Source organism: Mycotypha africana (assembly GCF_025528875.1).
Source record: "Mycotypha africana strain NRRL 2978 chromosome Unknown BDF20scaffold_8, whole genome shotgun sequence".
In the NCBI taxonomy this organism is placed as follows: domain Eukaryota; kingdom Fungi; phylum Mucoromycota; class Mucoromycetes; order Mucorales; family Mycotyphaceae; genus Mycotypha; species Mycotypha africana.
The window spans coordinates 1,298,679-1,324,324 of NW_026515732.1; the positions used below are offsets into that span (position 1 = coordinate 1,298,679).

Genomic DNA, 25,646 nt, shown 5'->3' on the forward strand with positions numbered 1-25,646 from the left:
ATTCCGTTATAAAATGGGTCCTCAGAAAGAAAAGGACGCAAAAAAAAAAAAAAGAAAGGGCCCTTCTAGGCTCCATCTTTTCTATCCTCATCCATTACGAAGGTAGGATTAAAGTGGTTCCTTTGAAATCTGCCAAAAAACGAAAGAATTAAGGAAAAAGTAAAGTAAAGAAAAGATAAAGAGCCCTTGCTGCTCCATCACAAAAGCACAAATAAAAAAAGGTTTTTTTCTTCTTTTTTTTTTTTTTTTGGTCACAAAGTGACGTTATTTGATCGGTTGAAAATAAATCCGTAGCAAAATGGACGATTATTACCGATAATGATGATGATGATGTTATCAGAGTTCATTTTATAGTAGACGAAGGAAAATGAGGCACGGAGATAAATTCATCATTCAATATGTGGGATTGAAGACGCGTCTAGCATGTTAGGATATTCGCCGTCTATCAATCTCGTCCATTTCATCTTACTCTTAAATATCTGCAGCCTTTTTTTCTTCATTCTTAGTTGGCTTCTTTCTCTTCCCCTTTGTTACTTTCCAAACTTTACTTTTTCACTCAAAACCTTTACGATCAAGCGCTACAGTTCCAGTTACAAGAAAAAAATGGATTTCTTCAATAGTCAGTGTTGGGATACTTCGAAAGTAAATTAGCAAAATAGAAAATTTTAAACTTAGTAAAAAAGTGATTCGTGTCATTGATATTCATTCTCCACCCCCGCCCACTCGATGACTCTACATCATGCATCGACCCTTTAGGACTTTATGCAACAGGTAAATACAGATCACCTTGACCCCTCCTCACCATGACAGCCACTCAAATTAACTTGTAAACTTTTATATACATCATAAAGATTTTCTCAGACCAAAATCAGATGAAACAGTTCTTTACAACGCCAGTGGACACTTCTTTCGATGTACAACAGGATTTCGAGCAGTTTCAGCAACAACAGACATCCGTCACCGATGAACAATTGATGATAGGGGGATTAGTTCAGCCGCACACAATGTTGAAATTGGACAACATGACAACAACAACGACACATACGACGGCGACTCGAACGGCGACGACGACGGCTCCTACTTCCACCACGACGACGACCACTACACCTTCTTACATTCAGGTACAAAATTTTCCGAACAAAATGAGTGGACCTCTGCATAAAAAAAGTAACTAACAGCCTTGTCATCGTATGGCAAACAGATGCCTGAACTATTTGACAATGACACAATGTATAGTGGTAGTATAGCGTCCTCAGGATGTCATACACCCTACATGGTAAGGGAGAATAGAGATTCTGAAAGTAGAGGATATGCAAAAGCTAGATTTCTACCCTCCTTTGTGTAGATGTCTCCAAGTATATCCATAGCAGAAAAAAGGCGCTATTCCGTTGGAGGCGGCCATTATGATCTGTATCCACCGCAGCATCCGCAACTGCAACATCAACGCTGGGGGGCATCCTATTTGATGTCGCCCATCATCACAACGACAAGAACGCATTCGGTCAAAAGGAACAAACGTCCTGCTAGTTACTCACGTTGGACAATTGAAGAAGACGAGTTACTTCGTCAGGCTGTCCAATTGCATGGCCCGCATAAATGGTCACTGATTGCCTCTCACGTCCCCAACAGGACGCCAATGCAATGTTCTACAAGATGGTTGGGCGCTCTAAAGTAGGTTCTAGGGCGCAATTTAAGGGAATTGAGAAAAAAACCCGCTGAAAAAGAAAGCGTTTTCTTGAGAAAGATTCTAAATTCTTTACGTTTCATTGTAGCCCGAATATACATAAAGGTCGTTGGACGGAAAATGAGGATGCAGTATTACGTTACTCGGTGATGGAATATGCCAACATGACAGATTCAGAAGGCCGTGTTCAACCTATTCCATGGAACAAAATTGCAGAACGTATACCGAATCGTACAGGTATTCAATGTCAAGCACGGTGGACAGAAGCGTTGGATCCGTGCGTTCGTAAAGGTAAATGGGGCGTGGAAGAAGACCAATTGCTGCGATTGGGCGTGGCCAACTTTGGTCGCTGTTGGATAAGAATTGCTGAAACAATTCCTGGTCGAACCCAAGTAAGTATTGTCTCAACGAGTGGGTCACATCAACATCAACCCAAACTAATTTTGTGCATATCGATTCCGACCACCATTCTTAAACATTCATTCTATTAGAGACAGTGCCGTACTCGTTGGATGCAAATCAAATATAAAGAAGACAGACAGCAAAAAGGTAGTAGTCATAATAGCAATGCTACCCTCATCCCACCGGATGGTGCTGCTGATAACGTCAAACATGAGCCACCAACGACAAAGCAACAACGCCGACACTCATCTGCTGCTCATCCGCAAATCACAACGCAGCAGATACAGACACATGATTTGGGCGGTATGGCCGTAGATGATGCTGCTTCCTTTCTGAGTTATATATCATCAGAGGATGAAGATGAACAATTTCTCACAAACATATAGCCTCCCATTTTTAACTGTCACCCTACGCCTTTACTTTTAGATAAACGCATACCAAACAATAAATCACTTTTTTTTTTAAAATTTTGTACTTGATCTCCATGAACTCATCTTACGTATCAGTTCATCCCTTGACGTCCTGTTTTCAAGTAAATGCTATCTATAAATTCAACGATCTTTATGCAACATATTGGCTCCGTTACAACAACGATGACTTAAAAGAGCTCATAAATAAAGAAAAGCCGGATTGACTAGGCCCTTTTTTTTTTTTCTTGGCATTTGCCGTTTTCTTCCTTCATTAAGTGAAAAAAATTGTCAAAATACACACAGAGTTAACTAAGCGAACTGTCCCTTTTAATTCAGTGACTATGTACATCTATTCGTAAATGATTTCAAACGCGTGCATTCATGTGCTGCTAATTAGTTTCGAGTAGAACTAGGGTGCTGTTGGTAAAAGTGCTTTATACAATTTGAAAGATTGAAGGATATTGCTTAAGCAAGGGGGCTAATAAGTCTACATTTGCAACAGGAGGCATTTAGTTCTTTCTGAATCCTCAACGAGTTCCTTTAGATGCATCAAAAGCTTACCTAAAAACGGAGGGTCTAGGGTTGCTACGAGTCATACCCAAGTAGATGACGAAAGGAATGAATCCCCAATGAATAGCAGTTTTGGTAACATCGGCAACCTAACGGGAAGAAAAGCAAAAGTAAGTATGCAAATTTCAACAGGTTCAATCACTTTATCAATAGATAGATTCAAAACATTGAATATTTACTTTATAAAGAGTGTCTTTGGTAGATTCTTTCATTTTGATATAAATAATTGTAGAAAAAAAAAAAAAAAAAGTTAGAAAGGATCGTTGTGCTAGGGGATAGATCTTTAAAGAAAATAGGCATAAAGCGGGGTTCCACAATGGCGTCCAATGAAATCAGTGGCTTGTTGAACCATCCCATTTTTTATGACACTTGTCATCAGCGGGCAAGCTTTTATTGATCAGCAACGCTTTTTTTTTTAACCAATGTCAGACAAGGTCATTCCAAGCGAAGAGGAGCTGATTAAAGCTATTCAAGATATCAAGCTCAACAAACCTGAAGCAGGTGTGAAAACTATTTCTGGGGAGCTTGCCAAAAACCAACCCAACTGGCAAGTCAGTGATAAACGAGTCAAAAAGTTCATGCAAGCCAATGGCTTGATCAACAGCGATGACAGTACTGCTAAAGCCAGCAATGGAAATAAGATTGACCTCAGTAAGGTTGAAAAATCCGGTCTAGCCGACGATCCCTCAGTGCCTGTGTCCTATATTGATCCTCGACTTGACTTTAGCAGTTTAACGAACGCTGTCGAACCTCGTATGGTGGATCCTGTCACCGGTAAAGGTTTATTTGCTAAACGCGATATTCAAAAAGACGAAATCATCTTCAGCGAAACACCTTTCACCTACTTCCCTCCCTGGGAAGGATTCAGTATGGCACGTGTCGGTCAAGCCTGTGGTCTCTGCTGCAAACCTATTGCGTATGTCAACCGTCTAACACAACACTGCGGTCATTGTAATATGTATTATTGTAGTAAGGAATGTCGCTCAGCTGCCTGGGAAAAGTTCCATCAGCTAGAGTGTACACAATTGAACGAGCATATGAGAGCGTTCATAAACTTCTGTGAAGGCGAAAACTGGCAAGCACCCATGGCCGTCAGTCGTATGTATGCACAATTGATCTTGGCCAATCAACGTGGTGAATTAGAAGAAGTACAAAACCATTTGGATGCTTTTGCCACCGTCAATCAGGAAGAACGTCAAGCGAAGGAGACAGAATGGATTTTCATGGAAGCACCTACACGAGAATTATGGAGCAAAGCACGTAAACTGCTCAATAAAGCCTACAGAGACCCACCCAAACGCTGCAAGATTACAAAATCTTTACCTGAAGCCTTAAAGAAAAAGTTATTTGATGATGAAGACACTTTTTTGAACTATTTGGGCAAATTCAACATTAACAATCAAAATGGAGGCATGTATCTGTATCACTCACATATCAATCATAATTGTTACCCCAATGTCAGCATTGATTACCCTCACCGTCAATCACAATATAAGTTGTCCGTACGTGCTATTCGCGACATTAAGAAAGATGAACAAATTTTCGAAACTTATGTGAATCCCCGATGGAACAAGGAAACTCGACAGACGTATTTGGACAAATCCTACTTGTTCAAATGTGAATGTCAACGTTGTAAAGAAGATTTACCATTAACAGACGAATTACGTAAAGGCTTGAGATTAAGACCTGAATAAAATAACATAGAGCAACATTATATAGATTATCTTTCAAAATAAATAGTTTTGCGATTATCATTGCAGCCAGTAGCCAATTCTGTGCACTGCATGTTCCCAGCGAAAAACATGGACCCTTTTGCGGGTGTTTAAATAACCAGTAATAACAATAACTGCAGCAGCAACAGCAGTGAGGACGTGATGAGAATGATCCTAAACGGCCTTTTAAGTTTAATGAATAAAAGGCACATGCCAAAAAAAGCCAAGTTTTTTCCCTTTCCTTTCGTAATTTTACGATTTGATCATACAGGATAAAAGCATAAACAAGACCTGTTCAGAGCTCTCTTTTCTTTCTTTCTTATTCTTTTTCATTTATTCATAAAACACTATACTTTTGTACAAGTTGAAAAGTTTGCCCTCATTACGAAATGACCAAAGACGAGAAAAAGCGTACTCAAAGTCTAGACTACGTAGTGCGATCAGGCATAGCGGGTGGTATTGCTGGCTGCATGGTAAAGACTAGCAGCAAAAACCTCTTGCTAGCGTAGATATTAAGCTTTATCATTATTCTTTTGCTAGGCTAAGACATCCATCGCACCGTTAGATAGAATCAAGATTCTTTTTCAGTCAAGGAACCCAGTCTATGAAAAATATTCAGGTAACTTACAAAAATCAAAGCAAATGTCAGTGAATAAGGATATGGTGGAGGAAGAAAAAGGCTCATGGCTAAAGTTGACTTGTGCAATTGTGGATAGGCTCTTTCTCTGGTGCTTTCAGAGCCGGTTTTGATATTTACAAAAATGCGGGGTTCATTGGTTTGTTTCAAGGACATTCTGTCACTCTGATTCGAATTTTTCCCTATGCCGCCATCAAATTTGTAGCTTACGAGCAATTTAGAGCAGTAAAGTATTTATGATGAAATAGAAAAGTAGTTCAAATCATTCCATCTGACTATAAAACGTAGATTTTGATGCCAACAAGAGCACAAGAAACACCTTCTAAACAGTTTATAGCAGGTTCCTTGGCGGGTAAAGAATAAATGACCATGGAAAAAAAAAAAAGAAATCAAAATTTAATGTTTCTCCTGTCATATAGGCGTGACGTCTGTCTGTTTTACATATCCCCTCGACTTGATCCGTGTTCGTTTGGCTTATGACGTGAAGGAGGCAGGACATAAACGTCCCACGTTATTAGGCACAATGCAGCAAATATTCAAAGAACCAGCGGCAACACGTCGATTAGGAAAATTCAGAATCGTGAATTTCTATAGAGGATTTTTGCCCACGATATCGGGCATTGTACCTTATGCCGGTGTTTCATTTCTGACCTATCATTCCATCACTCAACTCTTCAGATACAATGCGATCATATCACCCTTCACACGAGCGCCACTATCGTTCGATTTAACGGCAAACGACTTGACACCAGCACAAAAGAGAATAGCAGAAAGACCATCGTTAAGAACATGGGCAGAGTTAGTCTGCGGCGGAGTGGCAGGTCTGATTGCACAAACCAGCAGTTATCCTTTGGAAGTGATAAGAAGGAGAATGCAAGTAGGTGGGTCACTGAACCCGTACAAGTTTGTAGGATTTATGGAAACGACAAAAGAGATATATCGCCTGAAAGGATTGAAAGGATTCTACGTCGGTTTGAGTATCGGTTACATTAAAGTAGTACCCATGATGGCAGTCAGTTTTGCCGTCTACGAAAGGATGAAACGCTTGTTGGACATTTAATGGACTTTTGCTTATCAACTCTGATCCGTGCAATCGTAGACGCTATTGCTCCTACTTATTTATGTTCTTTTTATATTCCCGTTTTACGTTATTTTCTTTGCCGATTTAACATATACTCCAATCAATTTTTTTTTTTTGTACCATATTACGAAAAATTATACTTAGAGCTAGCTGTATATATAGAAATTTATGTTATTTATTGAACATTTAGACATGTATTCTCCAAATCATAAGAGACGACATAATAAATAAAATTCTCGCAATGCTCTGAACGAGCCGTAAGAAAGACCCTTTCATTGTTAAAGTCTTTCGTCATGAAAACGTGAAAACCCAACTATCCGCTGATATATAGTAAAATATTCATTCTCTTTTAATTTTATTTAAAATATATATAACGGTATAATAATAATAAACAGACTAAAAAGAAGGGCTATCATCTTGTATGCAGGCAAATAAATAAGTAAATAAAAAAAAATGGCACATTACTTAGAAAACGACTTAATCAATATTGATTTGCTTGGCTTGGTTTTCAACAGTTTTGGGTACAGTCACCTTGAGAACACCATTTTCAAAGGAAGCCTTGATACCTTCACTCTTGATAGGCTGAGGGAAAGCAAACGACCTAGAGAAAGATCCTGACGAGCGTTCCTTCACCCAATACTGTGTACCATTTTTAGCAGGCTGAGCGACTTGCTTGTCCGCATCTGATGTCTTTGTCACTTCCTGTTGCGCTTGTTGACCAGCGTCAGCCGACGGGGTAGTCTGAGCTTCAGCAGAAGATTCAACCGCTGTTGTTTTCTCTGCGGTAGTAGAAGGTCCAGCTTCGTATTGTTCCTCCATCTTGCCACTCAACACCAAAGTCTGATTGTCTGCTAATTCGATTTTAATATTTTTCTTGTCGTAACCGGGTAATTCCGCATGGAGTTCGTATGCATCGGAAGTTTCAAGGACATCGGTAGCAGGATATCGTAAGATATTACCACGGTGGTGTAAGAAAGAGCTTGTCGGACCAGTTAAAAGAGAACGACGAGCTGCATTGAAGAAGGGTTCATCAAAAACAGCCATAGCACGTTGCATGTCGCGGAAAGCATCAGTAAAGAATCGTTGACTAAGAGACATTGTAATGATTTCGAGTTCAGAAGTAATGGATAAAGATGTGTTGGTAAATGTCTTTTTGCTTTTGTTGAAGGGAGGCCCCTCTATATATAGTTTCGTGACAGAACCTAATATTCGGGACGATCTAGAAGTATCTATTTCCTTATATAGAGGTTTCCCGCCTTTTTCGTAGCAAAATGATTTCAGATGGAACATGATTGGCTGTTGTTTGCATTTTGACCCTTTCTCCAGAAATTGCTCGAACTTAGGAGGCCACTCGTTTGACGCAAAATCAATCCGAATTCGACCGTAGCCTGCGTTATTCACTTCTTGAACTTGCTAGACAGTTCTACAGAGTTTACTAGCAAACTGTATATGTAACCCTGCCAACCTATCAGTCATCGTACTATACAGTGAACCATATAAGGAAAGTGAAGGATGCATTTATCGTTTGTCTGTTAATGCGAACTTTCTTCCGTACAATACACATTTTTTCATGCCGTCTATACATATCAAAGATGATGCTCATTAACACTGCTTCTTTGTAGGCCAAAAAAGTAGCTGAGCAATGGGTTTTATACCTACAAATACATAAACTGCAGCTATTTGACATGAATGAGAGACTTTTGGATCTGGGTCCTTTTTACTTGATACAAAAGTCAACTATGCGGCAAATCATGAATACAATTTGAACTCGTTAGTTTCATCACAATGATTACTGATGATTGCCATTGCATTGATAGCCTGCATACTATGTGCAAAAACGCTTTGACATTTTTAGGAGTGTAGCTGACCCATAATCATATATCTTGGCAGCAGCGCTGCTTTATTTTTTTGGACCGACTTGGGCTGACAGCTACTTTTGCTTTTGCTCGAGCTATGGCTTTACTTTTCTGGTTTTTTTTTTTTCTTAAATGACAAGTCTAAGCGAACTAAAACAAAGACTTTTGCATCCTCATTATGTTGTGCACCTTATTTATGGAGGACTTTATATTGCTGTTCGATTGACACATCTCATAACCACGCAATCATATAACTTCCAAGTGAGTTTACCATTGACCCAATGTTGAGCGATGAGCCTTATTAATCAGTCAAAATATATTCTCATGACAGGACACAGAAACTAGAGCTTATCTACTTTTAGTAGGCATGTCAGTTTGGAAGTGTGTCATGGCGGCTACTGCAGAAGAACTTTGCAGTGTGCTTATTTTGTATGCTAAATTCTTTACCCTTTGCAATATCTATTGGCGAAAAGGATTTTGGCTAGCTGCATTATACGGCTTTGGCTGGATGGGTAAAGGAGTTTTACTAGCATTTGTGTGAGTTTTCAAACGTAACTAAAACAAGTTTATTTTATCCCTGTAGCTATTTCAACTGTATTTCCTCAACCATGGTATCGAGGACCCACCAAGATTTATGAATTGAATGAAACGGCATTTAGAGATAGAGTGCTTGGCAGAAATAAACAAAAGGCATCCACTGTAAAGCCTACATCATCGACTTCATCTTCTGCTAGCCCACCCGTGTCATCCTCCTCAACCATGTCCATTGATGATATTAAAGGACCACGTATTACAGAAATCGAGGATGAAAGCTTGACAAATAAACCGCACAAAGTACAAGAAAAAAAGGCGTCGGATGACATCGACCCGAAATATTGGGTAGTTTTATTATATGCAAGCTGGTCAGTGTCATGTCTCAATTTTGAAGCTGTCTTGGCTAAACTATCCATCAAATATGATGTTCCTCATCTAAAATTCGGTAAATTTTTCTTAAAATGCATTTTCATCATGGTGGCTGCCCTGCTAAAGTAAAATGTTGCGTTATCCATTGACGTTATTAGGACAGATCGATGTCGATCTCTATCCTGATCTAGCAGAGGAATTTGGTGTTAGTAAAGACCCTGCGTCATTTGATCTGCCTACATTAATACTATTTCAAAATGGCAGAGAGATCAGACGCCTACCAGAATTGACAGTATCGAAAACGAACGGAAACCCTACCACACGAACGAATGCTGCCAAGGATACTATAGCAAGATTGGGATGGAGCAAGCAACCCGTGAGTTTTCCCCTTACTACACGTTTCCTTCGTTGACTGAATCCTTATCTTACTAATTCTATTCTTCTTCTTTCTCTTCAGGCGGCGGTTGTGAGGATATTTCAATTAGACAGAATTATGAACGAAAAGCCAAACAAAGCGTTATAGAAGTTGAATAAACAATTCTTGTTGGTGATTTCTTCAAGATGATAACCATTGAGGATGTCCTTTTTAAAACAGATCAATAACGATTTCTACCCTATCAGCCAGCACTAAAATAAATCTGGAAGCTTCGTTTTTCCTCAAGTCTTCTGTTGGAATCTTTGCATGGTTTCCAAATTCAGAGAATGGACGATATACTGTAGAATGTATATCCTTTCATCTTCCGCTGCCCTTGATTATAAATCGAACAGACGGTTAAAAATTTGTGACTGACGTATTGAATGTCTACTTTTCAACTTGAACAAGCAGGTACATCATCAAAACTGTTCTATATTCAAAATTATTATGCTGTTATAGAGCCTTATTATACTTGATTCCATGATTTTTCTTTATATCTCATGCTTTTCAAATTAGTTACAGCTAAGCTAAGGCGAGTATCGGTAAAACTTTCAACTTCCAAATGTCTAAGACAAACATGTCGTTTGCAGCAAAAACGATTTTCATTGGACGCTCTTCCAATTTGATATAATTGACTCTGAAAACTTTCAGAATCAGGAAGTGAGATAAAAAAAGTATATAAAGTGGGATTAACAAACAAGTACCTGTAAAAAAATCATTGAATTTAAATTCATCAAAGTTTTGATTCATTTGCTGACCATGTCCAACGCAAATACCGCACTTTTCCAACCCTTGAAGGTCGGTAGATATCAACTCAAGCATCGTGTTGCTATGGTTCCGCTCACTCGCTTCAGAGCCGATGAACATGCTGTCCCCACAGATATAATGGTCGAATATTACAAGCAACGCGCCACTGACGGTGGTCTTTTGCTCACTGAAGCTTGTTTCATCACCCAAAAGGCGGGCTCTTACCCTCATGCTCCTGGTATCTACACCAAAGAACAAATTGCTGGCTGGAAAAAGGTGACGGATGCTGTTCATGCTAAGGGCGGCGTTATCTTCCTTCAGTTATGGCATATCGGTCGTGCTGCTATGTCTGTTCATATTGGTGGTGATCAACCCGTGTCTGCTTCCGCTATTGCCATTTCTGGTGTCAACCTCTTGGGAGAACCCCAAGAAACACCCCGTGCTCTCACCGTTCCTGAAATCAAGAATATTATCCAAGATTACCGTCAGGCTGCTCTGAACGCGATGGAAGCTGGCTTTGATGGTGTTGAAATTCACTCTGCTAACGGTTATCTTTTGGATCAATTCATCAATACCTCCAGCAACAAGCGTACCGATGAATATGGTGGTAGCATTGAGAACAGATGTCGTCTTCCTTTAGAAGTGGTGGATGCTGTTGTCGGTGCTGTTGGAGCCGATCGTACCGCTATTCGTTTCTCTCCTTGGTCTGGTTTCCAAGATATGGAAGATGAAACTCCTTATGAAACATGGGGTTATCTTGCCAGAACCCTTCAAGAAAAGCACAGCGATTTAGCCTTTGTTGACTTTGTTGAACCTCGTGCTGATTTCCAAGCGGACAGCTACAACGAAAAACAACCCGATTCTCTTAATCCTTTCCGTCAACTTTGGAAGGGTCCTTTCCTATCTGCTGGTGGTTATACTTACAACACGAACGCTGCTTTTGATATGGCAGAAAAGACTGGCAATATCATTGGTTTCGGTCGTCTCTTCATTTCCAATCCTGATCTCGTCGAACGTCTTCGCAATGGATGGCCAATGAACAAATACGACCGAAGCACCTTTTATACGCATGACGCTAAGGGTTATACTGATTATCCTATGTATGATGGCAAAAACTAGATTTTTTAGAGCATCGTGCCATTTTTTTCAATCTTAAGCATTCCTGTATATTGTTTATAGCATACTTTTACTTTTTTTCTTAATTCATATATCTGTAAATAAATTATTGCATCCACTTGATCTCAGTAAATGATGTATATCTCGATTTCTGCTGCAGTTCAAAACTATTTTTATCTTATTTTTTGTTTTCCCAAATAATCAAAAGCCTATTGCGTAAGTTTTGAAAGCATGGTTTGATTGCTTTCGATGCTTATTCGATTCGATGTATTTGCGCAAAGGCTCTTTCCCCTTCAATTTTTCATTTCGTCAGCTGAAATAGTACCATTTGTCCGGTTACTCGCACTATTTGGATCGAGAAATGTCAAACCGTTTACCGCAGCTTATCATTAATCTAGAATGTTTATCTGATGGAAGACGCGTGCATTTTTTCTCGACCATTCTTCGGTTGTGGGCAGATCGGTTAGGCGAAAAATGAAAATGAATTTGGGGGCGGGGTTTTCGTCAGCATTTGATGTCCAGCCATCATTTAAACGATGACAGACAACCACATTTACTTTGATCATCGTCGAGTTTGAAAATTTTTCCGGAAAAAACTGTTGGATATTCCTTCTAAAAGAAGAGCAGAACAGCATTTCTATATGAGTATTATATTGATACATGACATGGCTTCGAACATTTTCTACACTAAAACAAGGATCTTGCCTCTATCTGGACGATGGCAGATAGGACAAAAGTTCACATTAAGCCCCAACTAAAAAATGCGTCACTTATAATACTATCTTGTTCGTTCGTTGGCCGATAATTGATCTACCCTGGATCTTATCGTTCTTTTATCAATGAATTTTTTTTAAGCCGCGGGATAGTTTATCCAACTTTAGATAAACGTAGTATCAACCTCCGTTCTTTATTCAATGCTTCTAAACGGATGGTTTCAGGGAGAGATCCATATCAAACTGTTCAATAAGCTTTTTGCATTGCTCTCCCTTTTGCCATTGATCAAACTCTATCCAACTTCACATCAACCGAGATGCGAAGAGACTGAAGCTCTATGTATCAAAGCTTAACAGCGCTTGATCGACCGTTCTATTTTCTAATTTCACTTTTCTATGACAGACCGGTGGACCGTATTAGACAAAATCAAGGTTACTCAATCAGTCAGTAACATCAGCGCTGATGAGAAAAATTATGCACTCCCTTGCTGTGACTCTCCATATTAATAATCCGTTCAAACGAATGCGATCGAAACTTTTTCAAGTGCTGTCATGTTCTTTCTTCGTTCCATATCTTGTAGATTCACTGTCTCAAAAGGAGCACTATCAATAGCAGCAAAAGGCATACCAATAAATAGAAGCATATTCCTGAAACGAAATAGTTATTATCCGATTCGAACCATGTCAACTCAGGAACATATGAAGGCCGTCTTTATTACTGAACAGGGCGGTGTTGATAATATGATTTATGGAGAGGTTCCTTTCCCCAAAGTGACAGATAATTCAGTTCTCATAAAGAACCACGTTTCTGGCATCAACTATATCGATACTTATCACCGTTCTGGAGTCTATCCAGTTCCATTACCTTTCATTATTGGTAAAGAGGGGTAAGCCTTGTAATTCCCTTTTCTTTCTTTTTCTATTTTTTTTTTTTTTTTTTTTTTTTTTTTTTTTTTTGCTGCTATAAACAGCCCCATCGTTAACTGTATTCTCATTTGCGAAAACACGAAAAAAGTGCTGGTGAAATTGTGGAGGTCGGTAAAAATGTAACTGACTTTAAGGTGGGCGACCGTGTCGTTCATTTTGGAAGCGGCACTTACGCAGAATATACAGCAGCGGATGTTTCGGCAGTCGAAAAACTTGCGGACGATGTCAGTTATGAACAGGCAGCTGCTATTGGCATCCAAGCATTGACTGCATGGACGATGGTGCGCGACGGCTACCCTGTGAAAAAAGGGGACACTATACTTGTTCATGCTGCAGCTGGGGGTGTGGGTCTTCTCTTGTGCCAAATGCTGAAACACTTGGGTGCTACTGTTATTGCTACTGTCAGTACCGATGAGAAAGCACAGCTGGCCAAGAAAAATGGAGCCGACTATGTTATCAATTACAGTTGTGAGGATGTGGTAAAACGAGTCAATGAAATTACAGAAGGCTTAGGCTGTCATGCTGTTTTAGATGGTGTCGGCAAGGATACATGGGATACATCCTTGGCATGTACGCGTCGTTTGGGTACGTTGATTTCTTTCGGTAATGCTTCCGGTGTCGTACCTCCTATTTCTATAGGTTGCCTAGCTCAGAAGAATGTGAAACTGATGAGGCCTATGTTGTTCAACTACCTTGCTACTCGAGAGGAATCCAAGAAATGGTGGGGTGAAGTGTTTGAGCTCCTGAGAAAAAAGGTACTCAATTTGCATGTTCACAAATTTTACAAGCTGGAAGATGCCAAGCAAAGTCACCTTGATCTTCAAGGTAGAAAGACCACAGGCAAGTTATTGATCAAATTTTAGCCCATGTACTCGATAAATAAACAGTGAAGAATTTCAATGGAAGTTCGTAAGCTTGCTCATTATTTAGTGTACCTTAAAAATGGTTGCTCCAAATAAAAAAGTAGCGCATATACCAGTCAGGAGCTTACTAGATATGGTCAGTTATTATTAGCAACAGATTTTGCGTCTTATGTGTAACGGGCATCAGGGCTCAGGAACAATATATTACATCTCATTTCGAAGATTTGTTGGCACTACTGCTTCAGCTGTTTGTTTGTAAAGTGTGTTTATAAGTTATACGGCTCATTACGGATTTATCGCCTAAAGTACCATGTCAAGACCATCCAACCATCTTTTAATGTGTCGACGTAGAAAACTTAAATTATCTGTATTCTTTATCATCAATTACTTTTGTCTAACGTAAGAACTAAACACTTGCTTTAAATAGTAGCAGAAATTTACATTATGCTTTTAGTATTATAGTCTATCGTTGTTTTTGTGAGTAGAACCACTTCGATTCGTACTACTGTGAAACAGAAGACCTTTTAATGTATCTGTTGTAGGACTTTTAGGGCAATTACTTTAACCGGGATTGTAAAAGATACAGAAAATCTGAGTGTAGTTGACAGAAAAACAAAAAAAAAAAGAAAGAATAGCTTTCAACGACCATTTTTCCCAGCATTTCATTCCGTACCCAACAAGGAAGAATTGATGCTCTTAAAAGGCGGTTAGCTTTGAACTCTCGCTATAGTTTAGGTCAATGCATCCATTCTACTCTTTTGTCTATGTCCATCTAAAGATGGCTTTTGCGCACTGACTCTCAACCGAACAAAGATAATAAATAATTGAATACCACTGGGAGAGAGTGTGTCCACAGTATAACTCTCTGAAGGATACACGATGATAAGTCTACGCGTCATTATGCATTGTTGAATGACGACTGAAGCCAATGTTATACTCTTCTTTCACCAACTAAAAAAATGAAACAGATCTTTGTCATAAAAAAATGTGATCTTACACCTTTCTTGCTGCCCCTCATACGCGGACTTTTGTAGCGGTGTTTAAATAATTATGCCTTTTTGCTATGTGTAACCGACATCCAATCAAAGACGAAGCAAAGAAAAAAAAAGGAACGGGTTGTTGTACGGACTTTTCTCATTTTCTGTTAATAGAGTAATTTGCATTGTGTAGCCATCGTTAAATTTTTGTATGTCTCTGGTTTGTGCTCAACCTATTTAAATGAAGTAACTTTTCCAAAGCCAAGATTTGCCATTTTTCCTCTCTTTTCTTTGTCTTGTACATTATAGCGCAATTTTTTGTTTCATCACTTAAAACACTATATTCTTACAATCAGCTATCATGGTCGCGACATTGAGAACGTTGACTCTCTTAGTCATTGTCTGTTTAGCTTTCATTCAAGCTTCTTACGCCAGTGTTTTCTCTCAATTGCAATTCATCAAGATTTCCTCTCCAAAAAATGGTCAAAATATCAAAGCTGGCGAAACCGTACAAATCAAATATGTCATGCAACCTCTTATATTAAGTAAATGCCAATTCTACGCAGCGAAATAATACACCATTGCAATAATTAACCTTGCTATTGATTTATTCAGATCATGTCTCTGCTGGCAAAGCTTTAAAATTAGCTATCAATTTCCATAAACGACAGGGAAATAGCAAAAAAGAAAAGATCACCACTGTGTCAAGCAATTGGTAAGTTGACATAGGAAAGATGAGTTAGTATGCTGATAGTTGCATTATTCATTGTTATGCCTTCCATCCACTTGACTTAGTCCTGTTGCTGCTAGAGAAGATAAATATGTTACATACACCAAGAAATGGAAAGTTCCCAGCAATACCAAGCCCGGATCTTACGCTTTTGATTTCAGAGAGCTTGTTCAACTTCGTCGCGGTCAAATAACAGCCGTTGAAACTGTTAAAGTCAACGTTGTTGAAGACTAAATACATTTTCACCAAAGTAATGCTGTCATAAAGTGCATCAAAAAACCATCTGTATTTATTTGCCATATCACAGCAACGAAGAGGGTGTTCATCCAAAGTTGAGAAATTATTGGCCATCTCCATTTTATATCAAACATTTTATATTATCCTCTTATCCGCTTTCATTCTATATCATCATCGTTTCCCTTATTTTTACAAAAAAAAAAACTGTCAAATTTTACACGTTTGCTTTTTTTTTTTATTTTGAGAAATAAATGTCAACCCTATGATATGCTTTCTATTTTCTTCTTCCATCGGCTTCTCCCCGCTTTTTTTCCATGCTTAAACAGATTGTTGTTCTCGAAGAAGGCCGTTTCAGAATTACATCACTAACACTAATCCATTCAGCCCCAAAAAAGGGTTACCTGGAATTTGAGTTTTACCAGATGAGCATCGCACTATAGTGATTTGCGAGACACTTTTTACAGTGGCTACAGCTTGAAATGGGCGCGTTTGGAGCATTCCATTGGCGTGAAATCAGCAAGACAAGTTCTTAATTACGTATCTCAACGTTACTGAACAATGCATACACATGGCAAGCTTTGAAAGATACATGGAAGCATAACCAGCGGCGATCTGAATGTTGGCGACTTGAATGTGAAAAGCGGGTATTGCTGAGCAAACTGCTCAGGGCTGGAGAGAGGACCCTGAATAGGACTATAAAGAGAACATTGAATGGTATCTTTCGATCGAAAACCACAAGGAATTATCAATAAGGCAGTTCAGTGTCCAACTTAAGCTTTGAGGAATTCATTCTGAAGGCCTCAACAGTCAAAAAGTTTATTCTTCATGATTGCGCGCTGACAATCACCAAACTCGTTTGCCATCCAATTGCACGAAATGATGATAAGCGTTTCAAAGAACGCCATGACAGGTAAACAATTATGGAACGCTACAGAAATGGATTGCATGTATCGTTGTATTCCTTGGAATGAGAGCGGCTTTGAGTGGGCCTCTCCTCGAGGTATGCCCGCTGTTGTAAACCCTCCAATCAACAGAAGTAGAGTCTCATTATACACCGGGAGCTAATTTTGGCAGCAGTGTGATCAACAGTGATGTTAGGACACATCAAATGGGTAAGAGACTCAAAGTAGCTGATGGGCGAGAAAGAAAGGCTACCACTGTTGCTAACAATAGTAAGTTGGGTCACTATTTGAGATTTTGTTGCAGCAAACAATGGACAATCCAGACAAACACGCTGAAATCTCATTGTGGACAATGCTCCTAAACGAACTAAGAATGAGGCGGAGAAGTCCATCACTAGCATTGAACAATCAATGTACATACCCTGCTAGCATAACCGCTGGGATTGCTTATAATTGAGCAATTTTGCTTGATAGAAGGAGCGTGGTCAAAGATTAAAAAAATATTCAACAAACTAGAATTGCAGAAGCATGATTTTGAAATCGTTAGCACAAACTAACTTTCACTGGGTTTAAAACTTGAAATTTTAGGAATACGAAATCTCTTTCACCGTAATCTGATTCATCTGCATGAAAATCGGAGTTTTTGCACCTTTTCCGACAAAGCACGACCAGCCAACTGACTTTGCTTGCCTTTTTTCCATTAGCTGGAAAAGGTACGGTGAAAATTTGAAAATTGCTGGTATAGGACCTATTGACGTTGATATATTTGAAGCTATTCTGCGCTTTCGAAACAACGCTTTTCTTTTAGTTCAGCATTTAAAACAACATCACTTTTTTTTTATATATAACCATGTGCAAAATTTTGAATTACGGTTCAGTTAATATTGATGAATTCTTCACAGTTCCTCATATCTGCAAGTCAGGAGAAACATTATCCTCAACAAATTATTTTGTTCGTGCTGGAGGAAAAGGTATGTAGAGTGCCAGTTTGCTAAACGACATATTCGGCCATAGTACTTTTGCATGAAACCAACGCTATATGGTCTCCTTTATAGGTGCAAACCAATCCATAGCACTAGCAAAGGTAAGATGGGAAATGGCTTGTTGATAATAATTGAAACAGAACGTGCCAACAAAATTGTGTAGGCCGGAGGAAATGTGTATCATGCTGGTCAATTTGGTCATGATGCTGCCTGGGTAAGTTATACTACAGAATTATAGTCACATAATGTGCAAAGATAGAAAGGCTCATCGCCAAAGTCTTTGTTGGCTCCAGATTAAAGAATACATGCACGACAATGGTGTTGACATGTCCTTTTCAAAAATCAATGATAAAGAGGTATGCGTTTATATGAAAGACCCTTCGAAGAGCCCCGGTAAACAGAAATGAGATATTAAAATTTGTCTCCATCTTCTTAGCGTAATGGTAGAGCGTTCATTCAAGTGAGCAAAGAAACAGGAGATAATTGTATCGTTCTCTACCCAGGAACAAATGCCTGCAATACAGCTGAAGAGGCTGAAAAGGTGTTACAATCATTCGGACCCGACGATTGGATTATCCAACAAAATGAAATCAGTGAGGGGGGTGCAATTATGAAACTTGCTGCGGAAAAAGGCTTGAAAGTCTTATTCAACCCCGCGCCCTTAACGAAAGGCATCTTGAAAGATTTTCCTTTTGACAAAGTGACTATACTTGTCGTCAACGAACATGAAGCTGCGTCTCTGTATGCAGAGATTGGTGGCAAGAAGGAAGTCAGTGGACTAGATTTAGCCAACGAGTTATTAGAACACTTTGCTGCTATGGAAGGTGTAGTGATCACTCTAGGCGGTGAAGGCGTAGTGGCAAGATTCAAAAAGGACGATGATGTAAGGAGTTTTCAAATTGCTGCTAGAAAAGTAACAGTCAAAGACACGACTGGTGCTGGGGACACTTTTGTGGTAAGCAGAAAATACATTTATGTGACAGATGCGAAAGTCATAGCACGTATATTTGTCTGATTCTAATTTACACTCGTCTACTAGGGCTTCTTTTTGGCTTCCTTTGTCCGTAATCTATCAGAAGAATATTTCAAGCGTGTGCAGCTTGCTCTTGATGAAGCTAATTTTGCTTCTTCACTAGCGGTTCAGCAGGAAGGTGCAATGACTTCTGTACCGTCATTAAATGAAGTTCACAAAGCGATGCAAGAATAAAAAGAGTATACAGTAAAAATGTTGCTGTTCATTCTATCAATCATTCAAATTTTCTTAGTTGTTTAGAATGCTGAATAAAAAGGCGGCGTAGAGCGTTCTTATGGGCTTTTTATAGACAGGTCACTGTGATTTCTATTTTATTTCTACGATACTATTTTAAGCATTCAAGCAATTAAGATCAGGCCAATCGTTTTAAAATGCTGTTGGCTGATCCCACAACTGTACAGCTCAGATATTCTATTTTTGCAGGGGAGAATAAAGTGGTAATAAGTCTTGTGTCGCTTAACGAACAAAAAGAAAGGAAAACAAAGCCATACTTTTAGACTTTGCATTTCTTTTTATCGGTCATTTGTGGAGTCCTTTTCCCTCTTTTCGGTGTCCTTTTCTTCTTCCTATCCTTTCTACTAAGATTATACCGCTTACTACTCCTCCTTCCTCAACCTGTCGCGGATACAATACATTGTAGAATCATATTTCTTAGCAGATATAAAATAGGTTAATCACTCATTTTAACCTATATCTCCCTTTATAGTCGCCTCATTTGACTTTATTCTTATTGATCTCCATTCCCTTATTTATTTGTTATATCATTTGAGGCCTGCCTAACCCCATCTTCTTACTGTTATTTATTCTCTTTGATCGTCATCACAAAAGAAATGAACAGCAACGTCCTTCTGTTTTCGTTATTCGCATTTTTCGTCGTCACTGTACCCGCCCTCCCACAAGATGTAACATCAACCAACGAACCAACCACAATTGACAATCACGAACATACCGCTACAAGTACACCATCTACTGCCATACCCACCGTGAAAACTGATGGATTCACAGATGAAAATATGAACGCCAAACCATCAAACCAAAGCTGGTTACAGCAAAATGATCGTTACATTTTCATCATTGTTCTCGTATTATTGATCGTAGCTATTTTGATCTATTACATTGTAAAAAGTATCAAGGGCATGCGTAGGAGATTAGCCAATGAAAATCACAGCCAAATGATAATGATGCAAAACAAGAATAACGATGCTACCACTGCTACTCCACCCGCAGGTGCCAATGCTGTTAATAGTCCATACTACCAGCAACAGCCATCGATAGTGCCTTATTCACCATCACCATTAACAGAGACAGTGTCTATAGCAGATGTAAACAATACCAACGGTGCGTATAAAATACCCGACAACTACCAGTATTATCAACAACAGCAACAGCAACAGCAGCCGCCGCCCTCACCCTCAAGCCCTCCACCTTCCTACCATACTCATCGTTATTGATTTGTATAACATTATTTGTATTGCCCTTATTTATTGCCTTTCTTTGTTTTCAACAATCCAGGAACAGGAAAAGGCTACATTACTGCTGAGGCAAATGAATAAAAAAAAAAAAAAAGTTGTTCGATGAATAGTTTGAGCTTGCAACATCATCAACGTGCCCTACCAGTTCACTCATATTTTTGATCGCAATTAAAAAACATAAGCTTTACCGTAGTGGGAGAGTAAAAGACGTTGAGTGATACGTACATAGTTAATGCTTTCTGCACTCGTATATTTGTTTAAGAAACTTTTTTCTGGGAATTTATGTCCTTTTCCCAATCCACAGTGGTCTTGCGTGAGGATAAAGTGCTGATGCGTTTCTTAAATAGAAAAGCATACTTACAGCTTTTGCATTATTTGCCATCCAATGATACGTCATCAAATCAAATTCCGTTTTCAGATATCAGGAAAGAAAGTGTGCACAGAACGCGTGTCTGAGAAAGTCACTTTGCACTTAATCGCCTCCTCTACGATTCGTCATATTAAGCTCAGTCAATTGAACGCGAGAGCTTGTATATTCTTCTTTTTTGCAGGAACATCTTCTTTTCTTAGATATCGACCTTTCTATCTTCAGTTTTTAAAAAAATGGTAAAATAACACTGACTTGCACTTGACGGACATGGAGCATGGAAAAATTCTTACTTCGATGCTTCTGGTAATTTCTTTTGAATAGTTCAGAAATCAATATGATAACGATGTCTCGACTTGGTCACCTCAAGGCCGTATTCATCAAGTCGAATATGCTGTTGAAGCAGTCAAGCAAGGATCAGCTGCTATCGGTTTGAGAAGTGAAAAATATGCTATTTTACTCGCTTTGAAGGTATTAACAACGAAAGAGGAAATTATGGTAACTGATGTCAATTACATTTTTGACATGACAATGATTCTGTTTTTCAACAGCGTTCTAGTGGCGAACTTGCTTCGTATCAAAAGAAATTGATTAAAATTGATGATCATATGGGCATTGGCATTGCTGGTTTAACCTCTGATGCTCGTGTGTTAAGGTAAACTCACTGTGCAATGGCTGTAGATGTTCATGTCGGCATACAACTTTTGAGGGACAGTCCTGAACTTTCTTTTGTTTTGTAGTAATTTCATGCGTTCAGAAGCTATGAGATCTAAAATGTTATATGACAGGCCTCTACCTACGCAAAGAATTGTGAATGCAATTGCTGACAGTAAGTATATTGCACTGCATTGAAGGAACGAGTGTTTATAGACTCATCGGGGCACGTTATTTCCTATTTGAATAGAGGCGCAAGTCAATACTCAACAATACGGCCGTAGACCTTACGGCGTTGGTCTTCTTGTGATCGGTTATGATGTAAAGTAGACAGTACAACAGCAGCATGTGAAAAGGACGAAAAGAAACTGATGCCGTATTATTATTGACATTTGTTAGGAAACTGGACCACATCTTTTCGAATGTTCTCCTGCAGGAACTAGTTTTGAATATCATGCCATGTCCATTGGTGCACGATCTCAGTCTGCTAAAACATACCTTGAAAGATATTATGAAGAATTCAAAACCTCTTCTTTAGAAGAACTTGTTCGCCATGGCCTTCAAGCACTTCGCGATACATTACAGCAAGATAAAGATCTTAATATTCACAATACATCGCTTGGTATTGTTGGTGAAAATCATCCATTTGAAATCATTGAAGGTGAGGAATTACAGAAATACCTGGATTTACTTGGTGAAGAAACAGGAAGAACAAGACCATCAGGTCCCGGTGCACCAACAACAACGACTTCAACCATGACGGATGTAAATGATGAACACGGTATTGAACAGCCCGATCCTTCTGTTGCTGTTGCGACTGAAGCAGCAGATCCAATGGATACAGATAATTAAAAATGATAATTCAATAAAATAAAGTATCAAACAATTCTCATGAATAAAAAATGGAAGAAAAATGTGTATCATATCTGTTACTTGGGATTACGGCTTTGAAAAAGTGAAAGCCTTTTAATGTTCTGGGAATCTCCAATTGTTTTCGTGGAAACTGAGTTTCAAATAAGAAATAGTGGAGGAGGTGGGCCTCCTGGGGCCATGGATTTTTCTGCAGTCTTTCATTTGCTTTTAATAGATCTACATTAATTACTTTCATTGAAACAAAATGGTAAGCATGCAATGGTCTTAATAGTATGAAATAGTTGGAATACACAGGTTAACGTTTCTTGTAACCACTTCTGCTTTCACTATTCAGTCCTCAGCTGTTGTAATGGGTTTCGTAGTGGCAGGTGCAGCAACTGCTGGCCGATTGGGCATCAAGGCCTTCCAAGAATATCAAAAGAGACCAAAAGCACCGAGACTCTCAAAATTCTACAAAGGAGGGTTTGATCCAAAAATGAATAAAAGAGAAGCCGCCCTCATTCTTGGTTTGAGGTGATTACCACTATTGATTGTAGAGCTATACTATATACCCTTCTAATATTTCTTTTCTTTTTTTTTTCTTTGGTCATCCTATTTTCAGGGAAGCAAATATGACAAGGCAGAAAATCAAAGAGGCACATAGAAAGATCATGTTGTTGAATCACCCAGATCGAGGAGGCTCACCATTCCTAGCGTTGAAGATTAACGAAGCAAAAGAATTTTTAGAAGGAAAAGTGAAGAAATAACAATGTCTTTTTAAAATTTAAGCAAGGATCAACCATGTACTTTTATCTATTTTTCTCAATTTACCCCGTAAACCGTTACTGTACAGAATACACTTATAAACTTCTCCAATTATGTATGATGATTAGAGGCTCTTTTGCATTCAAACAAATATTTCGTTAAACTAAAAGTGGAGTCAACTTTGACAAACGTAATCGATCTCATTTGAGTTTCGAACCAATAACATTATTTTGTACTCTATCGCAGAGAATTAGTATTATGTGAAAATTATAAGACACCCTTTAAAAAAACAGTACCAAAATATGAACAACATGTATACGCTTCTTTGGTACACTTGGATGAATTATCTTGATTATCCTGTGTTGTAGGAGTCAAAACACAATGAGTGGAAAGATTTTGGGAAATGATTTGATATTCACTATGCTATTCTTCAATTCATTATTCTCTTGTTCATACCATAATGCCTATCTTCCTCTGTCTATAAGTTTATACAGGCTGTTGTTACGGTAAAAAATACAGAAAGAATTGAAATGTATGATATAGTGAAATTCAATCTTTTAATTTGTCGAAAAAGCTCAAGTATTGCTCTAGAAAGATGAACAGAATACGAGAGCTTATATGAGTATAGAGTCAAATTCTTCATCAGATAATGATAGCTTTCAATGACAATAAAGTATGCTTTATCTCGGATTTTTCTCTGGTTTATTGTTCAGTTCATTCAGGATGGTGGGTAAAAGCCTGATTTGAAATTGCTGTAGCATCAAAAGTTGGAAAGGAGAATGAACGCGAATCAGTCGTAACACCCTAAGAAGTTTCTTTAGTAGTCTGGATACCTAACTTCGTTCTCGTAAACTGAAAGGGAGAGATCATTGGTAATTGAAGGCGCATTATTTTTGTCGCCATTCTCACTATCAGCAACAGTCTCATGACAAAATTCTCGAGATTTCCTACCAAGTACAAGTTTCGTATCAGAAGTTGCTTTAATGGAAGAATTAGAAGCGGTAGCCGCACCAACATGTGATTCTCTAATTTCTTGTATGATTCGGCGCATCAGTTCGATATCTCCTCTTCTGTAGGCTTTATCATGACTACTAACACTTTCATTGCTACTTTCAACTTGAAGCACATACTCTGGAATGGATTCACTTCGTTGACAAGGCACAAAGTCACCATGACTCTCCGCATCTTGCTCAGAAACAGGAGATGAAATGCTAGAAGAAGTATCAAAGTGCTGGTGTACTGGAACAGATGGCTTATCACACACTGTTGGGCGAATGTGTGATTGGCTACAATCATTTGTGTCTGAGGATAGTATGATTTCAGCATGAAAGGTGAGCGCCTGAAAACTGGGGCTTGAATCTTGCGCTGCAGATGCTTTAGTTTCGCCCATATCACCTTTACTAACACTTTCTTTTATTCTGTTAGCATTGAATCTTCTTAAAGACTCTTCCTTTACTACTAACTTAACAGAAGGTTCTTCATGACCAGGAGTGTATCTACCGTTAGGTTCAATAGTCCCTTTCCTGATTATATGAGAAGCCAAATCCTTAGACTTGTTCATTATGCGCGCAAGTTTATGCTTTTTTGTCTTGCTCCGTTTGCTTTTGAGAGGGGTAATAAGTATATTCTTCTTCCTAGTTTCAGGAGTTTGAGAGATTTCTTCAGTTGGAATCTCTTTCGTGCTATGAGTAGCAGATGCAGATTTGTATTTTTTATGGTTTTGATCAGAAGTGGCTGTTGCTTTGGCAGGAATGGTATTTGCCGACTGCTCATCAGTGTCATGTTTTACGCTAGTGTTTGTAAATGCGTTTTTGTTGCGCTTTCCTTTATGAAAACCCTTCTTAAGAGTAGCATTGTTTGATAGCGGATCATTCGTAATTGTTTTTTGTTTGTTTTTTCTCTTCGTCGACACCTTTTTTAGTGACTTAGTACCAGATACTGTTGATATACCGAGTAGTTTACTAGTTGAAGATCTGAGTTTCCTGCGGTAATCATCCATGATATGCTTTTTTGAGTCTCCCTGTAGTCGACGCGTTTGATGTTGATTTTGTTATAAATGAGTGCTCACTTAAGGACAATGAATATATTGTATGAATAAACCATACATAATAGAGTGAGCAGCAATGAGTACGGAGGAAAGAAAAAGGTAGAAATGCTACAATTCTGCGTTTCATTTCAGCATTAGGAAAACCTGTTATAAACTTTGGTACTTTGTGATAGTTGACGTATAAATTTTTACTAGCATTAACAGCACGTAATTCCTTTTTCTGATAACCACATCTATTTGAAAGAGCTAAATGATATCAGTTTAAAATGGTTGAGGAGGGTTCACCTGCCAATGTAAAGGCAAAACGATAAGACCGATTTTGGTTGTTTATCAAGAGTAAAGCTTCTTTTTGTTTATAGCGTCGTGTGAGCATACTCAGCTTTACAATACGATTTTAAAGATCCTGTTTCTATGTCAACTTCGAATTACGTTACTGCAGAACTTCTTCACATATCCAACCGACGTGACCTTGTCAACGCTATATGCATGGGAAGAGATCACTTGCCTACTTTCACAATTTCCATTACAGTTCAATTTTAGGAACGAGAAATATTCCCTCTCACAATTATCAATGAATTCAAATGCTATTTG

At 38.6% G+C, this 25,646-nt stretch overlaps 13 protein-coding genes across 13 annotated transcripts; 10 read left to right on the forward strand and 3 right to left on the reverse strand.

Moving 5' to 3' along the window:
• The first annotated feature begins 945 nt into the window (after window positions 1-945).
• On the forward strand, window positions 946-2,902 carry BDF20DRAFT_665689 (Homeodomain-like protein). The gene is made up of 5 exons (XM_053075987.1): window positions 946-1,121; window positions 1,237-1,276; window positions 1,346-1,671; window positions 1,773-2,076; window positions 2,176-2,902. Exons 2-5 carry the CDS (start codon window positions 1,274-1,276, stop codon window positions 2,470-2,472), a joined length of 930 nt encoding a protein of 309 aa, XP_052934337.1. The 5' UTR covers window positions 946-1,121; window positions 1,237-1,273; the 3' UTR covers window positions 2,473-2,902.
• Window positions 2,903-2,961: 59 nt separating this feature from the next.
• Window positions 2,962-3,278, reverse strand: BDF20DRAFT_915085 (mitochondrial import receptor subunit TOM7; the record flags this gene model as incomplete). The annotated part of the gene is made up of 3 exons (XM_053084269.1): window positions 2,962-2,983; window positions 3,058-3,155; window positions 3,246-3,278. The coding sequence occupies 3 exons, from the start codon at window positions 3,276-3,278 to the stop codon at window positions 2,962-2,964; spliced, it is 153 nt and encodes a 50-aa protein (XP_052934338.1).
• On the forward strand, window positions 3,251-4,958 carry BDF20DRAFT_883560 (uncharacterized protein). Its single transcript, XM_053081805.1, has one exon. It carries the CDS (start codon window positions 3,489-3,491, stop codon window positions 4,758-4,760), a length of 1,272 nt encoding a protein of 423 aa, XP_052934339.1. The 5' UTR covers window positions 3,251-3,488; the 3' UTR covers window positions 4,761-4,958.
• A 10-nt stretch (window positions 4,959-4,968) lies between these two features.
• Window positions 4,969-6,475, forward strand: BDF20DRAFT_978177 (mitochondrial carrier domain-containing protein; the record flags this gene model as incomplete). Its single annotated transcript, XM_053085095.1, has 6 exons — window positions 4,969-5,251; window positions 5,319-5,397; window positions 5,495-5,640; window positions 5,704-5,767; window positions 5,835-6,135; window positions 6,202-6,475. Exons 1-6 carry the CDS (start codon window positions 5,168-5,170, stop codon window positions 6,473-6,475), a joined length of 948 nt encoding a protein of 315 aa, XP_052934340.1. The 5' UTR covers window positions 4,969-5,167.
• Window positions 6,476-6,973: 498 nt separating this feature from the next.
• Window positions 6,974-7,594, reverse strand: BDF20DRAFT_915088 (HSP20-like chaperone; the record flags this gene model as incomplete). The annotated part of the gene is made up of 1 exon (XM_053084270.1): window positions 6,974-7,594. One exon carries the CDS (start codon window positions 7,592-7,594, stop codon window positions 6,974-6,976), a length of 621 nt encoding a protein of 206 aa, XP_052934341.1.
• Window positions 7,595-8,250: 656 nt separating this feature from the next.
• Window positions 8,251-10,064, forward strand: BDF20DRAFT_666348 (uncharacterized protein). The gene is made up of 5 exons (XM_053075988.1): window positions 8,251-8,613; window positions 8,691-8,864; window positions 8,936-9,331; window positions 9,414-9,631; window positions 9,713-10,064. The coding sequence occupies exons 2-5, from the start codon at window positions 8,720-8,722 to the stop codon at window positions 9,776-9,778; spliced, it is 825 nt and encodes a 274-aa protein (XP_052934342.1). The 5' UTR covers window positions 8,251-8,613; window positions 8,691-8,719; the 3' UTR covers window positions 9,779-10,064.
• A 365-nt stretch (window positions 10,065-10,429) lies between these two features.
• Window positions 10,430-11,536, forward strand: BDF20DRAFT_824360 (uncharacterized protein; the record flags this gene model as incomplete). Its single annotated transcript, XM_053077884.1, has 1 exon — window positions 10,430-11,536. The coding sequence occupies one exon, from the start codon at window positions 10,430-10,432 to the stop codon at window positions 11,534-11,536; it is 1,107 nt and encodes a 368-aa protein (XP_052934343.1).
• A 1,409-nt stretch (window positions 11,537-12,945) lies between these two features.
• Window positions 12,946-14,036, forward strand: BDF20DRAFT_824322 (uncharacterized protein; the record flags this gene model as incomplete). Its single annotated transcript, XM_053077876.1, has 2 exons — window positions 12,946-13,133; window positions 13,262-14,036. 2 exons carry the CDS (start codon window positions 12,946-12,948, stop codon window positions 14,034-14,036), a joined length of 963 nt encoding a protein of 320 aa, XP_052934344.1.
• A 1,338-nt stretch (window positions 14,037-15,374) lies between these two features.
• Window positions 15,375-18,880, forward strand: BDF20DRAFT_823724 (Ribokinase-like protein; the record flags this gene model as incomplete). Its single annotated transcript, XM_053077822.1, has 7 exons — window positions 15,375-15,558; window positions 15,629-15,728; window positions 15,809-15,956; window positions 17,802-17,853; window positions 17,938-17,966; window positions 18,029-18,079; window positions 18,302-18,880. The coding sequence occupies 7 exons, from the start codon at window positions 15,375-15,377 to the stop codon at window positions 18,878-18,880; spliced, it is 1,143 nt and encodes a 380-aa protein (XP_052934345.1).
• Window positions 18,881-19,728: 848 nt separating this feature from the next.
• Window positions 19,729-20,349, forward strand: BDF20DRAFT_837605 (uncharacterized protein; the record flags this gene model as incomplete). Its single annotated transcript, XM_053079072.1, has 1 exon — window positions 19,729-20,349. One exon carries the CDS (start codon window positions 19,729-19,731, stop codon window positions 20,347-20,349), a length of 621 nt encoding a protein of 206 aa, XP_052934346.1.
• Window positions 20,350-20,755: 406 nt separating this feature from the next.
• On the forward strand, window positions 20,756-22,243 carry BDF20DRAFT_915095 (nucleophile aminohydrolase; the record flags this gene model as incomplete). The annotated part of the gene is made up of 7 exons (XM_053084271.1): window positions 20,756-20,900; window positions 20,963-20,976; window positions 21,062-21,208; window positions 21,289-21,392; window positions 21,478-21,566; window positions 21,642-21,712; window positions 21,791-22,243. The coding sequence occupies 7 exons, from the start codon at window positions 20,756-20,758 to the stop codon at window positions 22,241-22,243; spliced, it is 1,023 nt and encodes a 340-aa protein (XP_052934347.1).
• Window positions 22,244-22,613: 370 nt separating this feature from the next.
• On the forward strand, window positions 22,614-23,010 carry BDF20DRAFT_915096 (uncharacterized protein; the record flags this gene model as incomplete). Its single annotated transcript, XM_053084272.1, has 2 exons — window positions 22,614-22,777; window positions 22,866-23,010. 2 exons carry the CDS (start codon window positions 22,614-22,616, stop codon window positions 23,008-23,010), a joined length of 309 nt encoding a protein of 102 aa, XP_052934348.1.
• An 815-nt stretch (window positions 23,011-23,825) lies between these two features.
• On the reverse strand, window positions 23,826-25,007 carry BDF20DRAFT_915097 (uncharacterized protein; the record flags this gene model as incomplete). The annotated part of the gene is made up of 1 exon (XM_053084273.1): window positions 23,826-25,007. One exon carries the CDS (start codon window positions 25,005-25,007, stop codon window positions 23,826-23,828), a length of 1,182 nt encoding a protein of 393 aa, XP_052934349.1.
• Window positions 25,008-25,646: the final 639 nt, after the last annotated feature.

Excerpts from the sequence above, each read along its gene's own strand:
- BDF20DRAFT_665689 (XM_053075987.1), top strand. Across the intron at positions 1,672-1,772 it reads AGATGGTTGGGCGCTCTAAA|CCCGAATATACATAAAGGTC; the intron begins GTAGGTTCTAGG and ends GTTTCATTGTAG. Across the intron at positions 2,077-2,175 it reads CAATTCCTGGTCGAACCCAA|AGACAGTGCCGTACTCGTTG; the intron begins GTAAGTATTGTC and ends TCATTCTATTAG.
- BDF20DRAFT_883560 (XM_053081805.1), top strand. The coding sequence starts at position 3,489 with ATGTCAGACAAGGTCATTCCAAGCGAAGAGGAGCTGATTAAAGCTATT.
- BDF20DRAFT_666348 (XM_053075988.1), top strand. The coding sequence starts at position 8,720 with ATGTCAGTTTGGAAGTGTGTCATGGCGGCTACTGCAGAAGAACTTTGC. Across the intron at positions 9,332-9,413 it reads TGTTCCTCATCTAAAATTCG|GACAGATCGATGTCGATCTC; the intron begins GTAAATTTTTCT and ends TGACGTTATTAG. Across the intron at positions 9,632-9,712 it reads TGGGATGGAGCAAGCAACCC|GCGGCGGTTGTGAGGATATT; the intron begins GTGAGTTTTCCC and ends CTTTCTCTTCAG.